At 37.5% G+C, this 15,805-nt stretch overlaps 1 protein-coding gene across 3 annotated transcripts in view; it reads right to left on the bottom strand.

Moving 5' to 3' along the window:
* NUP205 (nucleoporin 205) overlaps positions 1 to 15,805 on the bottom strand; it is a 119,211-nt gene that overhangs the window by 57,961 nt on the left and 45,445 nt on the right. For all 3 annotated transcript variants that reach the window (XR_006198951.1, XM_042925644.1, XM_042925635.1), the window contains 7 exons: positions 14,602 to 14,746; positions 14,057 to 14,216; positions 13,396 to 13,624; positions 10,651 to 10,815; positions 5,834 to 6,009; positions 1,836 to 1,952; positions 1,518 to 1,655 (listed from right to left, as the gene is read on the bottom strand). Coding sequence is in view for 2 of the 3 variants with exons in the window: in XM_042925644.1 (XP_042781578.1) it covers positions 1,518 to 1,655; positions 1,836 to 1,952; positions 5,834 to 6,009; positions 10,651 to 10,815; positions 13,396 to 13,624; positions 14,057 to 14,216; positions 14,602 to 14,746 (1,130 nt within the window). In the remaining variant the exon portion in view is untranslated. The remainder of the gene's footprint in view (positions 1 to 1,517; positions 1,656 to 1,835; positions 1,953 to 5,833; positions 6,010 to 10,650; positions 10,816 to 13,395; positions 13,625 to 14,056; positions 14,217 to 14,601; positions 14,747 to 15,805) is intronic.

Here is a 15,805-nt window from a genome sequence, read left to right as displayed (position 1 = left end):
ATAGGGAAAAATCAATAGTTTACATAGCATGGACTAACTAGTGAAGACTACATATGAACTAAAACTAAGTGCACTGATTTAATGCCTCAAAGATAAAATAATTTGGTATTCTACTCATGAAAAATTATTTTTTCAAGATTGCCACTAGCAACTTAATCAATTATAGAATTTTCTGTGAACAAAAAGCACATTTGTTTCAAAACATCTCAATGCCACAGGACATAAGGCTACTCACATTTTAAATATGTAAAACAATCGAAGAAATTTACTCCTCTAAAATAAACCAGCAAAGTCAAATATACTTGGAACCCATGGTTCCTGAATCCCAGTCAAATTTAGTATGAAGACCTAGGAACCTGAAAGAATTTTGGAGGGTAGCCTAAAAATACCGTTTTGTGTTCTGGCTAATACCACATTCCCACATTCCTGTTCTGTAAATCCACTTCTTGGTTTTCCCTTTTATCTTTGCTTATTCCTTAAATCTATTAACAAATAAAAATGCTATTCAGACACTCAGTCTCATTGGTTGGATTTGAGAACTGAAAATGTTACTGGTCTCTAGAAGTTATTGTTAAATCTATTAGAACAGTGATTTTTCTAATGATGGAGAAAATTATCCTTATTTTTAAGAGATAGTCACTTATCCAGTAAAAGGTGAAACGTCATGCTGTCTATAAGTTACTTTCATGTACTCCAGAAAAATAAAAGTAGTAAAAATAACAGCAGTGGATGAAGCAAACGAGGCAAAATGTTAACAGCTGTTAAATTAAGATGTTGGGTGTTCACTATAATTATTCTCTCTTCCATGTTTCAAATATTTCATAATATAAGGATTTTTTTAATCTTCAAAAATTTTAATCACTCCTTCTCCAAGACATTTTTGTAAATGGGGAGAAAAGTGAAACAATAAATGTAACAAATGCAGTAAAAAGAAAAGGTGTGTGATCTCAGCCTCTAGCATAACTAAAAATTATTCAACATGAAAGAATCCAGAATAGGAAATCCCAAAAGATGAAGATCGATACTGCAATCCATCTTATTTGCTACTGTGTATCATACTTTAGTTAATATAGGACAGAAAATGGACTTTTTCCTACATTTTTTACTGATTCATTGTCATCAATTCTAACTTCTCAGCCTTTCCTTTCAGTATCTACACCTATCCTAACCTCCCTAACTTGTTAAGAATGGTGTATAATGGGTTATTGTCATGCCTACTGGGGACAAACTAATAAATAAATACCAGTAACATTCAAGCAAGTGACACATAGAAAGACTAGACACCTTTCTACGATTGGACATGTAGCTAATATGTTACATAAGACTGACTACATAAACTCCAAAATGATCAGAACTTAAATTTAACACTTTCAAATTTCAAAAAGGAAAAAAGTGCAAATTTCTAAAGGTTACACAAGTAGTCATTTGTGTTAACAGCAATTAGGAATTAACATTTCTTCACGGTTCAAGACTCCCACTTACACCAAGGCAGAAAAACAGAAAAACTAAGAGCTTACCTGGCGTTGAGGGGGTCGCTGATGAGCCACCCCAAGGTAAGAACCTATGATAGTGGAAGTCTGAAGAGGCTCTGAGGGACACCAATATTCCAGAGCAAGCTCCAGATTAAAAGGGTTCTTTTTATATAGCTCACCAATCTGCAAAGAATAAGCAGACACTGGGTGAAAATGCCTCTCACTCAAAAATTACCTTGAATTGAAAATTTACATTTTTATGGAACTCAATTATTTAAGATCTTACAGCTGAACTTTCCCAAAGTTAGGGAGTAAATAATGGAAGGAGGGAGAGATGACCATGTATCCAACGTAATGGCTTACCAAGAGCATTAAGTGTTCCAGATCCCTTCTAAGTGAAATGGGAGGTTCATTACCCATCTGCATACTCATGTGAATCATTCGAGCATCTTCATCTGCCCGATTCCTCAACTGTTTTACCTATTAAATGCATTGCATACAGTTTAATAGGGAAATTTATTATATGGGTTAATAATACTGAAAACAGGAAACCAGCCAACTGTCTAAAAGTGATTACACAAAAGAAAACCTGTTATAACATCTATTCCACTTTAATGACATAACAAAATATACTAGGAATTTTAGTATGATATCACCATCCATAATTTATATCTTAAAACTTCAATGCATTTTCCACTACAGAGAAAGTGAGTTTAACAACAGTGTTTCTGAACGGGAACGTTACTACATTTTCGACAGGACATTTCTTCACTGGGCTGCATCATCCTGACCACTGCAGCACAGTTTAGCACCCCTGAGCTACCTCCTGGCTATCAACAACTCCACCACAGATATTATAACAAGCAACACTGGTACCATTCATTTCCCCAGCATGCTCTGAACACTATTATTGCCCTGGCTGAGAACCATTACCTTATAAACATTCATGTGAACTGGGGCGCCTGGGTGGCTCAGTCGGTTGAGCGTCCGACTTCGGCTCAGGTCATGAGCTCACAGCTCTTGAGGTCGAGCCCAGCATCGGGCTCTGTGCTGACAGCTCAGAGCCTGGAGCCTGCTTTGGATTTTGTGTCTCCCTCTCTCTCTGCCCCTCCCCTGCTCATGTTCGCTCTCTCTGTCCCAAAAATAAGTAAACGTTAAATAAAAAAATTTTTTAATAAAATAAAAGGCGGGGGGGGCGCCTGGGTGGCTCAGTCAGTTAAGCGTCCTACTTTGGCTCAGGTCATGATCTCACAGTTCATGGGTTTGAGGCCATTGGGCTCTGGACTGGCAGCTGGGAGCCTGGAGCCTGTTTCAGATTCTGTGTCTCCCTCTCTCTCTGCCCTTTCCCAACTTGTTCTTTCTCTCTATCAAAAATAAATAAACATTAAAAAAAAAAAAAAAAGCTAGACAAACCCACAATTACAGGTGAGGATTTCAACACTCCTCTCTCATTATTTTTTAATATTTACTTATTTTTGAGAGAGAGAGACAGAGCACAAGCAGGGGAGGGGCAGAGAGAGAGGGAGACACAGAATCCAAAGCAGGTTCCAGGCTCCAAGCTGTCAGCAAGAGCCCAACGCAGCGCTTGAACTCACGAGCTAGGAGATCATGAGCTGAGCTGAAGTCAGAAGCCCAACCAACTGAGCCACCCAGGCGCCTCCCTCTCTCATTATTCAATAGAATGAGTATGTGAAATTAGTAAGGACGTCGAAGACTTAAACACTATTAGCAACTTTACCTAACTGGCATTTACGGAATACTCCACATAACAGCAACAGAATATACATTCCTTTCATGTGCACACAGGACATTTTCCAAGTTGACCATATTCTCAAACGTAAAACAAACCTCAGCAAATTTAAGATAACTGAAATCCTATAAAGTATGTTCTCTGACCACAACTAAAATAACCTAGAAACCAGTTGCAGAGAGACACCTAGAAGCTCCCAAATATCTGGAAATTAAACAATGCCACTTTTAAATAACTCATCGATCAAAGAAGCCTCAAGGAAAATTACAATACATATTAAATTGAACAAAAAAGAAAGCAACATATCAAAATTTATGTGACACAGCCTAAAGCAGTAATTAAGAGATAAGTGTTCTAGAGAAACTGAAATGAGAAGCGAAAATTAAACCCAAAGCAAAAGGGAGAAAAAAATAAAGAGCAGAAATCAATGATAGCAAAACAAAGTAAAAGAAAATCAAGGAGGGGCGTCTGGGTGGCTCAAGTGGGTTAAGCGTCCGACCCTTGATTTCAGCTCAGGTCATGATCTCATAGTTTGTGAGTTCGAGCCCCACATTGGGCTCTGTGCTGACAGCACAGGATCCTCTCTCCTTCTCTCTCTGCCCCTCCCTCCCCGTCTCAACAATAAATAATAAAACATTAAAAAAAAAAAAAAAAAAAAAAGAAAAGAAAAGAAAATCAATGAGGCCAAAAGGTGGTTCTTTGGAAAGATCAATAAAATTGATAAGCCTCTAGCCAGGCTAATTAAGAAACAAAAAGATACAAACTATCAAAATTAAGAATAAGAAAGGAAACATCATTACAGAACCTATATACATAAACAGTATAATAAAGGAGTATTAGGAATAACTTTAATGTCAATCAATCTGAACGAAAAGGACAAATTCACTGACAGATACAAACCAGTTTGTTCAAGAAGAGACAGATAACCTAAATACTCCTGTATCAAAAAAAATCTTCCAGTATCCCCAATTGTGTGAATTGTTTACCCTATTCGAACCACTGATTATCTTTCCATAATCAAAGTCGTATCTGGACTACTGATTAGGAAAAACTCTAAGTCTTAAGCTTTCTAAGGCTTCATTTCTACAAATGTAAAATGAAAGGATTAGCAGGCTTCTTCCTATTCCAAAATTCTGTGGTGTTAATCTATCAAGTCCTCCAAGGTTACTGAGGGTTCAGGTTATCTGTTAAAGTATTCCTTGAATGGGGCACCCGGGTGGCACAGTCGGTCAAACATCCAGAGTCTTGATTTCAGCTCAGGTCATGATCTCACAGTTCATGAGACTGAGCCCCATGTCAGGCTTGGGATCCTCTATCTCCCTCTCTCTCTGTCCATCCCCTGCTCATGCATACACGTGCTCCCTCCCTCTCTCTCTCTCAAAATAAATAAACTTAAAAAACGTTCTTCCAAGTATTCCTTGACTATTCTAGTCCTAAGGGAGCTATCCTTAGCCTATATAAATTCATAGTAGTTCACTATCTATACCTCTCCAACTAGATTCTAAATTCTTTGCTGATAACGAATGAGTCTCCTACTTACTGGTCTTCTTCACAACACCTAGAATACATAGCACCTGGCACACAGAAGAAACTCAACAAACACTTAATTCGTTAAATAATGAATAAGCAATGCACTCCTTGTTTGTTGCCATTTGAGGTACCTTTTCCATTTGCCTTATGTGTTTCAGGAGGTATGGTACCAAAACCACACAATATTACAAATGTAGGTACTCTGGGGTGCTTTTTTATGTTTTATTTTATTTATTTATTTTAATATTTGTTAATTTATTTTGAGAAACAGAGAGAGCTCAAGCAGGGGAGGGGCAGAGAGAGAGGGAGACAGAGAATCCCAAGCAGGTTCTGCGCTGCCAGCATGGAGCCCAACATGGGGTTTGAGCCCACGAACTGTGAGATCATGACCTTAGCTGAAGGCAAGAGTCAGACGCTTAACCAAATGAGCCAGCCAGGAGGCCCTGGAGTGCTTTTTAAAATACACACATAAAAAGTGAATTCATAGGGCTTTACTCCCTCATTTACTTCCTGCCCCCACTTTGATGGCTTTCTTGGCACAATACTGCACAAAACACACACACTCTCAAGAAACCATCTGACATGGCTCATAGTTATAGATCATACTGATAGCTTGAATTCTTTATTCAAAAGTAGCCTTTGCATTACTTGTAAGCAAGCAGAAGCCCATTTATACACTAATTAAGAGTCTAAACAATTATCTATAAAACTGGAAATTTTCCACTATGGCTCTTCCAAATCATATGTAAAAATATATCAATAAGGCAAACCTAAGCACTGATCCCTGGGATAGCATGGTATTAATACTTTTCTACCCATAGTGATTTAACTATTACTTTCTCCTTATTAACTATTCTCAGTGTCAAATATATTGTTCTTTTAAGCTTATTCTCAGTTAACAGGTCTTATTTCATTTTCATGAGTTACTAATTCAAAAGCTGTAACACAACTATTGTCAAATTACGGTCTGTAGTAAAATATTTTACTAGTTTCTCAAACATAAAGTTAGCTAATTGATCGGTTCTATTATTTCTTAAAAATCTTCTACTACTTTTTACTCATCCTATATTATTACACATACCTTCATTGGCATGAGTGCAAGGAAATCTGTGATGAGATTATGGATTCTACGAATATAAAATTCCTCCTGATAGAAGTTTTCTGACACCACCACGGATTCAGTGAGAAACAGGAAAACATTGTCAGCAATTGCAAGCTCTGCCATTGCTTCATCTGCTTCTGTGAATTCAGCCAGAGCTAGAAATATATTTTAAAAAACAGCACATGGAGAAAAAGTTATTAAACTAGACTATAGTATTTCATAATATTCTGCTGATATTTCAAAATTCAGGTTATCTTCTCAACCTTCAAGCATGTCTATGTTAAAACTAAGACTGTACCCACCGTAACTGACTCACAAACTCAAAAGAGCTACTGAAAAATTACATTAGAAAACCATGGGGCACCTGGGTGGCTCAGTCAGTTGAGCGTCTGACTTCGGCTCAGGTCATGATCTCGCAGTTTGTAAGTTCAGGCCCCACATCGGGCTCTGTGCTGCCAGCTCAGAGCCTGGAGCCTGGCCTGCTTTAGATTCTGTGTCTCCCTCTCTCTCTGCCCCTCCCCTGCTCATGCTCTGTCTCTGTCTTTCAAAAATGAATAAACACACACAAAAAAAATTTTTTAATAATAAAAAAAAGAAAGAAAGAAAGAAAACCATGTACTCCTATTGACAATAGCCAAAGTATGGAAAGAGCCCAAATGTCCACTGACTCATGAATGGATAAAGAAGATGTAGTGTGTATATATGTATGTGTGCATATATACACACACACACACACACGCACGTTGTATATGCATGTGTGTGTGTGTGTGTGTGTGTATATTTTTAAAACACACACACACACAAACAGAATTATTACTTGGTGATCAAAAAGCATGAAATCTTGCCATTTGCAACAATGTGAATGGAACTAGAGTGTATTATGCTAAGCGAAGTAAGTCACTGAAAGACAAAATACCATGATTTCACTCATATGTGTAGTTTAAAAAACAAAACAGATAATCATAGGGGAAGAGAAGTGAAAATAAGATAAAAAATGAGAGGGAGACAAGCCATAAGAGACTCTTAAAATACAGAGAACAAATGGAGGGTCGCTGGAGGGGGCGTTGGGTCAGGAGATGGGCTAAATGGGTGATAGGGATTAAGGAGGGCACTTGTTGGGATGAGCAATGGGCATTCAAAGTACTAAACTCTATCCCAGAAATCATTACACTATATGTTAACCTGGATTTAAATGATATACCAACCTTGTATTCCTGTAAGAAACAACACTTGTGAGAAAGAAGAAAAGAAGAAAAAGAAAAAGGAAACCATGTGCTCTTCTCAGTAACATGAGTGATAAATAATTTCTTCAGAGATACATGATGTAATTCTGATATAATCAGGGAATTATTATCAAAATATTAACAAACTGATGCTTTAATCTCAATGAAATGAACTAGATCATTCAGAAAAAGTCTTCACAACTAATAAGACCAAAACCTGAACATGACCACCTAAGTAACTCTTCTAATTTGGTACCCAAGTAGCAAAACTTAAAAACTAAACCTTAACCTAAAGACAAACTGGTCTACTTGTAACTTTTTTTAGCTTTTTATTTGAAAAACTTCAAACAGGTATCTATCAATATATAGACCAATATAATGAAAACCACACACCCCATCATCTAGCTTCGATATTATCTATCCATTTACAGTTAAACTTATCTCCTCTAGATCTCCATGCATTTCCAAATTAGATGAAAGCAAATGCCAGACTATTCAATATTTCACTCATAAGTATTTCAGTATACAACTCAAAAAGATTCTTTAAAAACAAAAGAAAAATAAGTGATACATACAAATACCATTATATCTCAATATCATTAAATCTTCAAAAAATTCCTCAGTATCAAATATCCACAAAGTAATCAAATTTACAACCGCCCCATGAATGTTATAAAAGATTTTAGTTTGGATTTTTGCTTTTCGTCTTTTGTGCAATCTGTTTGCTTGAATCAGAATCCAATTAAGATCTACAGATTGCGTTTGAGTGATACCTCTGTAGTGGGCTCCTCCTGTATCTTTTCAATTTTTCCCTTGCCCTTATCTGCAGTAGAAACTAGACTTTTATCCTGTAGTTTCCACAATGGTTTGATATCCATCCCAGTGGTACAGTTAACATATTCCTCTGTCCTCTGTTTATATTAAAAGTTGGCAGTTTGATCTACAGAGACTTTACTTATGTTCAATTTTTTGGTAAAATATGTCATAGGTACCGTTATGTCCTCAAGAAATAGATTGCTATTTACTTCTTTTAAATGTACATATAAATTGCTAGGTAACCTTGTGGTAATCCGGCTTTGGATAAGAACTGCTACATAGTTTATTCTCCTTGAGCATCATACAAATCAAATACATAGTGCGCTACTCAAAGTACATTTTCTTTTTCCTTTTCTTTAAGAAAGAGAGAGTGCGAGCAGGGGAGGGACAGAGAGAGAGAGAGAAGAGAATCTTAAGCAGGTTCTGTGCTGTCGGCACATAGCCTGACGTTGGGGCTCGAACTCACAAAACTGTGAGATCATGACCTGAGCCAAAATCGAGTCAGACACTCAACTGACTGAGCAACCCAGGTATCCCTCAAAGTACCACCAATTTTCATTGCCTTGGAAGGGGTCAGGAACAGATAGAAGCCAAGAGCCTCAACCAGAGGAAAATAATGAGCTTTTATGTTTTATTTTGCATTTTGAAATAAAGCCTACCCATACCATACAAACTCCTTGAGAACAAAATAGTTGTTTTTATTTTGACTAATAATACTTATTAAGATTATAAATTAAATATTAATAATAATTATTAATTACAAACCTTCACTTGAATTCAGAAATACTGGAATTAAAACTGCATGATGATCAATTCAAGAACTATTTCTTGAAGACTATTTAGGTAATAAAGCAGCATTAATATCTGAATTCTAGCACTTTTTAAAAAAAAAATTTTTTTTAATGTTTATTTATTTTTTAGAGAGACAGAGACAGGATGCGAGTGGGTTAGGGGCAGAGAGAGAGAAAGACACAGAATCTGAAGCAGGCTCCAGGCTCCGAGCTGTCAGTACAGAGCCCGACGCGGGGCTCAAACCCACGAGCCGTGAGATCATGACCCGAGCCGAAGTCGGATGCTTAACCGACTGACCCACCCAGGCACCCCTGAATTCTAGCACTTTTTAAAATTCAAATTTCAGAAACTTTTTTAGTTTAAAAATGTTTAATTATAGTACCCCTAATTATCAAACTTATAAAAAAATATGAACATGTAAAACTAAAGAGAAGAAGTAGCCAAAGATTTGGGACTCGAAACTAGGTATGGAATCCTAAGCCTATTCTCATCAATAGCAAACTGTAACACATTCTTCTGTACCCTTCCAGATGAGGGCAAGAGTACAATAAATCACAATATATGAAGTTAAGTACCACATACCCACTTAAAAGTTTAAAGGATAATTTTATGCCAGACAAGTATTAAAATAAGACTTGCAAATGACTAAGAGGTATAGTTCAGAAATAGAAGTTATGCACGAATATGAATGTCTAATTAGCCATGAATTAGCTTTAATATAAAAAATACTTGCCCAGCGCGCCTGGGTGGCTCAGTCGGTTAAGCGCCTGACTTCAGCTCGGGTCATGATCTCGCAGTCGGTGAGTTCGGGCCCCACGTCAGGCTCTGTGCTGACAGCTCACAGCCTGGAGCCTCCTTCGGATTCTGTGTCTCCTTCTCTTTCTGACCCCACCCCTCCATGCTCTGTCTCTGTCTCTATCTCTCTCTCTCAAAAATGAATAAACATTAAAAAAAATTTTTGAAAAAAAATACTTGGCCAAAGAAAGACCCCCTAATACAAAAAAAAAAAAAAAAAAAAAAATATGCCTTCTGCAGTCTCCTTGTGAACAGTAGGACACTAGTGAACAAAACGTTCTAGATTCACATAATTGATAAGATACTAGAATCTGTTGACACTCCACAACTAGAAAACACTGATATGGATAATCAACCTTAATAAAATCTTTCCAGATCTACCATAAAAACAAGTGACAGTTCTTTGGGCTTCAAATTACAACAAAAACATAGTTCTCGTCCTGTGAAACCACTATAGTATGAGAATTACATGAATGTCAACAGCAGAACAGGATATGCTATAGTCGGTCATAGACTATTAAAGTCAGACTTCCACATCCATTCTTAACTGATCCAAATATCTCCTTTCTAATGTATTTTCTTTTAAAATAATACTAGTTTTTAATTTGTGAAAAATTATTTTGTGAAACCAAGGAAGAAAACGTAAAAAAAAGAAATTATAAATTTTAATTTAAAAAATTATTGTGATACTGCCATTTCAAAATTTTACTTTTTTTTTTTTAATGTTTTATTTGTTATTTTTGAGAGAGAGACAAAGTATGAGTGGGGAGGGACAGAGAGGGAGACAGAATCCGAAGCAGGCTCCAGGCTCTGAACTGTCAGCACAGAGCCCGACGCGGGGCTCGAACTCACAAACTGTGAGATCGTGACCTGAGCCAAAGTCGGACACTCAACTGACGGAGCCACCCAGGTGCCCCTCAAAATTTTACACTCTTAAGGGAAAAAAGAAACTAAGAGCATTGTCACTGGTTCCAAGAAAGGGAAACCATATTTCATAAAATTTCTTTTTGGGAGACCAGGACAAAAAAAGTCTGTATTTTACCACATGCCAAAGCTTCATTTAATACAACTCCAGATATCTTCCTATGCTCATGCTTATATGTCAAAGATAACATACCACTCAAGTTGACACGTTCTTTCTCATAAGAGAGTTACCTACAATCAATTTACCTGTCACATCAGGTAGCTGAGATATTCCTCTCAGTGCCAATGCCCAGGCAAGTCGAACCGTGGCCTGCAGCCCAGGCAGTTTCCAAAGCTGTGAGTCTTGAAGGCGGGAGTGAATTGTTGCAATGTATTGTCTTTCTGTCAATAGTGGAAGCTGATGAATCATATCTGAAAACACAAAAATAGACCACTATACCAACAAGTACAGAAATCCTCACTTTTGATACATAGGAATGATGGCTAAAGATCAGGAAATCGGAGTTCAATGAATTATCAAAGAATTATGACTAACCAAAAAATAGTGTTTGTGTTCGACAAACCAAAAAATACACTGTAAAAATTCTATACAAACTAATACTGAAAGAGGCAATTGACAATAATTCTAAATTTTAACTCTTTTTTCACTGGTTTTTTATAAGTATACTATAAAAATTTCTTAAAACAGTTAAAAAGCCACTCAGTTTTTCTGCATATAAATTCTAAAATCAATGCAATTTAAAGATCAAAAAAGATAGAATTTGGGGTGCCTGGCTGGCTCGATCAGTAATGCAGGCAACTCTTGATCTCGGGGTTATGAATTCGAGACCCCTGATGGATGTAGAGATAACTTAAAAGTAAAATCTTTAAAAAAAAAAAAAAAGAATTTTACTACATAAATAAATGCCTACATTAAAATATCAAGCAAAAACAGACCAAAACAAGAATTCAAATTGCAAACAAGCATCGACTGTGATTATAACAAATGAAATTGCTAAATAATAAGTAAGTGATTTTCTATTTACAGTTCATACTCTGGTATTTCAAACAAGCATAGGATTCTGAATAAATGTAAAATGGGAGGTTGTGAAATTGAGCCTTGAGTCAGGCTGCACGGGGGTGTGGAACCTGCTTAAGATTCTCTCTCTCCCTCTTTCTCTGCCCCTCCTCTGCTCTCTCTCTCTCCAAGAAGTCTGGGTGGTTCAGTTGGTTGAGCGTCCGACTTTGGCCCAGGTCATGATCTCACGTTCGTGAGTTCGAGCCCCACATCGGACTGGCTGCTGTCAGCACGGAGCCCGCTTTGGATCCTCTGTTCCCCTCTCTCTCTGCTCTTCCCCCACTTGTAAACTCTCTCTCAAAAACAATAAAAATTTTTTAAAAATCTAAAATGGGAAACACCACTGACACCTAAGACTTTATTTTACTTATTTTCTTGTCCTTCCTTTTGATGTCAGTGGTTCCCAATCTTTAATATTTTTTTTTTTTAACGTTTATTTATTTTTCAGAGAGAGAGACAGAGTGCAAGCAGGGGAGGTGCAGAGAGAGAGGGAGACACAGAATCTGAACCAAGGCTCCAGGCTCTGAGCTTTCAGCACAGAGCCCAACGTGGGGCTCGAACTCACGGACACCAAGATCATGACCTGAGCTGCAGACGGATGCTCAACCGACTGAGCCACCCAGGCGTACCATATTTCTTTTATTTCTTAATGTTTATTTTTGAGAAAGAGAGTGCACGCACAGTGGGAGAGAGGCGGACAGAGGGTCTGAAGCGGGTTCTGTGCTGATAGCGGCTTCAGCGCAGCGAGCTTGATGTGGGGCTCAGACTCTTGGACTGCAAGATCATGACCTGAGCTGAAGTCAGATGCTCAACCTACTGAGCCACCCAGGTGCCCTAGTGGTTCCCAATCTTTAACCAAGAACACATTCTTTAATTTCCTGTAGTTTGAAAGTTTCTGTCTACTATTATACATGCGCTAATAATTCACTTCTCCCATTTATTAATCAAACATATACAGAACGACCAACAAGAAATCACAATTAAAATGAGTCAATCATCAGCATCCTAAATTCATGAAATTACAACCTAATACAAAAACCTTACATCCTAGCCTATGAAACTTTCCAAGCATTTCATTTCGCTGCTGCAAGTACCACTTACAAGGTTCCATGAACACAGCTTGCCCCCACTTAATTCTGTGCTTCATTTCATTCAATACAGGAAATCTGACCAATGCCTTAAGTGGCAGCATTCCTATACGAGCACAGGCACCACTCTTTTTGTGGCGCTCAAAGCACCGTGTGACAATCCGATTGGAGGAAAGGAGTACTTATGCCTTCCATAAGCCTTCCCTAATGTCTAAGGATGGCCACCAAAGATGAGTGGAAAAGGTCTATTCTCCCTACATACCTACCTATTGAAAGATGCCAACAATACGGTCAAAAGTAGACAGGGGATAACTGTTAGAATAACTATAAACACCTGTGACGCTAAGGGCAATAATCTTCCTCTGCAGGAATCATTTTTGAGATCCTCTTTTCTAAGCAGTAATTATGAATAAGGTCACCAAGTAAAAATTTTATATACTTCAGAGACAACATAAATCAAAGATGATATATTACTAAAAATGATAGTTACCCTCCCCTAGAATGTTTTCATGAAAGGTCTGAAATGTGAATAAAATGTAAAGAAACAAGCAATTACGTAAATTACGCATGGAGAACTCATGAACATATATTGCGTAATCTTTATCACTTTCCTATTCCAAAACTGAAAAGGACAATAAAGACATCTAACAGAGCGCAGAATTTTTTAAATGTCATCTTTTATGTAAATACTCAAATATGGATGAACCGCACACACGGGAATAAATACAGGAATAAAATGTACAATTTCTTACGTTAGTTAAAATACTGCCCTTCTTAAATGTTATCTCCATAATTTAATCTCATTTTTAAAAAAGTAAATGTATTAATAGGTATAAAATCCAATACCATCTCGTTCCTCTGTGCTTTGTTCTATAAAACTGATATCAAAGCAGTACAGAAGCGCCATAAGAAGAGCCAGATTCACTGCATCCAATGAACCATTAGCCTCAACTGTCACTTTTTCCAAATGTCCAATAAGAAGCAGAGTGTCATCTTTGCCTAAAGGTGACTGACAAGCCCAGGCAAAAAGGCTTTCTGCCAGAGACTGCCTGCACTCCTTGATAAGATCAGAAACCTAGAAAGAAAAATGTATGATTGTTAGTACACATAAATCACAGTGAAACCCGGTCGTCTTCCAAAAGTGTAAACTACCTTTTCCAAAGCTAAGCAACTAAATAAATCTATCTGAATCCACAAGTGACCCTAACCTGTCACCTCTGGAATTCTAAACAAACCCTACTGTTAATTCCTCATTTTACGTTCCAAGCTCTGTTATGGGATGACCAATTTCTTGAAGAGTTCATTCCAGGAAAAGAGCTACAACAGCATATAAGTGACTAGAAAGAAGTGAAAACAGCTACAAGCCAATTTTGGACACAGATGCCTACACATTTTAACGTACGTTAGCAATTTTCTATGCCCACGTTCTAATTGTTCTAATCGTCATGACTTTTCTGCCCGAGACCTGACATAGACAACCCATGAACAGATCTCAGTGAACCCTTGCCTCTTTTCGATGTTTTTCACTGCCCAAACCTCTCTCCCGCTGTAGCTTCTCAAACTCATTGTTCACATCAATCTGTGACACCAGAGTAAGCACTTTATAAGTCAATCCTTGCTCCATCAGTTCATCTGTAAAGCGTGTTGTCATGGAAACCAGCTCTGGACTGTAACGAAAAGAAATCAATAGAGAAAGTTACAATGAACGGTAATGCATACACTTCTTCACCTTACAGATATAGCAAATGCTGTTGACAATAATGTTACATTACTGGACAAAACAGGATGAATTATAACCCAGCTCTTTTAGTTCTTTCTAGATAACTAGGCATCAATAAACTTCTAAGCATACTTCTTTTTTGTTAACAAAATAAAGCAGCTTTAATCTGTTATTCTTTACAGAATAAGGAAGTATTTATTGCTCGGCTATGTTACATATCTTACTTAAATTATACATACTGGAAGGAGAAATTTACGTTATTTCTAGTAATAAATTAATAAATCTTCAGATAATTTTTAATAAAGCCTTGAAATCCTAAGAAGCAAACAGACCTGAGTTCAAGGGTCCACGTCTTTCCTCGTCTAGACTGTATCAAGGCTTTCAGGGAATTTGCAATGCACCGCTTTCCATCCCAGTATAAAAGAACAGCTACTAGTCCTCTGGTGAGACCAGGAAAATGGGGCTGTTGGTGCTCTCCTAGAAAAGGGAGTTGAGAAACAATTTAGTAAATACACACATGTGTGTTTAGGATGAGACCAAAATGACTATACCAATGTTCAGTTCAAAGAAATCACAGGACCTCGGGGTTCAAGGGGCCCTAAGGGTCCTCTACTTCAAACACCCGTCTACTGTTTTCCTTCTTCCCTAACATCTACAAGAGGCCATCCAACTTGTGCCAGGACACTGGCAGTAACGGAATTCACCATTTCCCAAACGCTCAATCTCACCTTTATCTCTGATTTCTATGTGCTGGGGAACAATCTTTTGGTCTCACTACTGTCCACTGAATCCAATGTTGTTTAATGCCCATTTTACCCTCTTTCACATGAAATCTTTCCAATATTTGGACGTTTCTTCCCCTCAAGTTTTCTCTGAAAATTAACTTTTCCTGTTTCCAGTTCCCTCACCGTTTTAACTGCTCTCTTTTGAGTAATTTCCACTTTGTCTTTTTTAGTTTCAGTTTCATTTCCTAAGATTGTCTTTTCCCCGTAGCACAATCAGTCCACTCTCTCTCGTCCCCAAATTCATTTCACTGCTTCACACTTCTGTGCAGGCCATTTCTTGTGCCTGGATGCCCTTCGTCCTCCTGAATGCACACCTATTCTACTCAACATGTGCCTACTCATATTTCAACACCTACCTTAGGCCGCATGATCTTTATGAAGACTTCTCTGTACACCCTGAGGTCAATTCAATTTAATCTCTTTGCCTCTGGACCATCACTAAATCTTGCATAAACCGGCATTAATGCACCTAATTGTGTCATAATTATTTGTCCCCATGTCTTTCCCAGTTACTAGACTATGAGCTCATTCACACTAGTTGTTTTATTCATGCTTCTCTTCCTGAAGCCTTAACACAGTGCCTGGCCCATGGTAAAAATAAAATAAATGTTAAATCAAAGTTCTGAGTTAAACTAAAAGTCAAGCATATCCAGTTAACATTTCCATCACAGAATGGAAAAACTACCTTCCTCATTCTCAATACCGTACTACTTTTAATGCAGCCTTAGGTCAAAAAGGATTTTGGAAGCCA

This window comes from Panthera leo, chromosome A2, assembly GCF_018350215.1.
Source record: "Panthera leo isolate Ple1 chromosome A2, P.leo_Ple1_pat1.1, whole genome shotgun sequence".
Taxonomy (NCBI): Eukaryota; Metazoa; Chordata; class Mammalia; order Carnivora; family Felidae; genus Panthera; species Panthera leo.
This window is presented reverse-complemented; position numbering and strand designations above follow the sequence as displayed.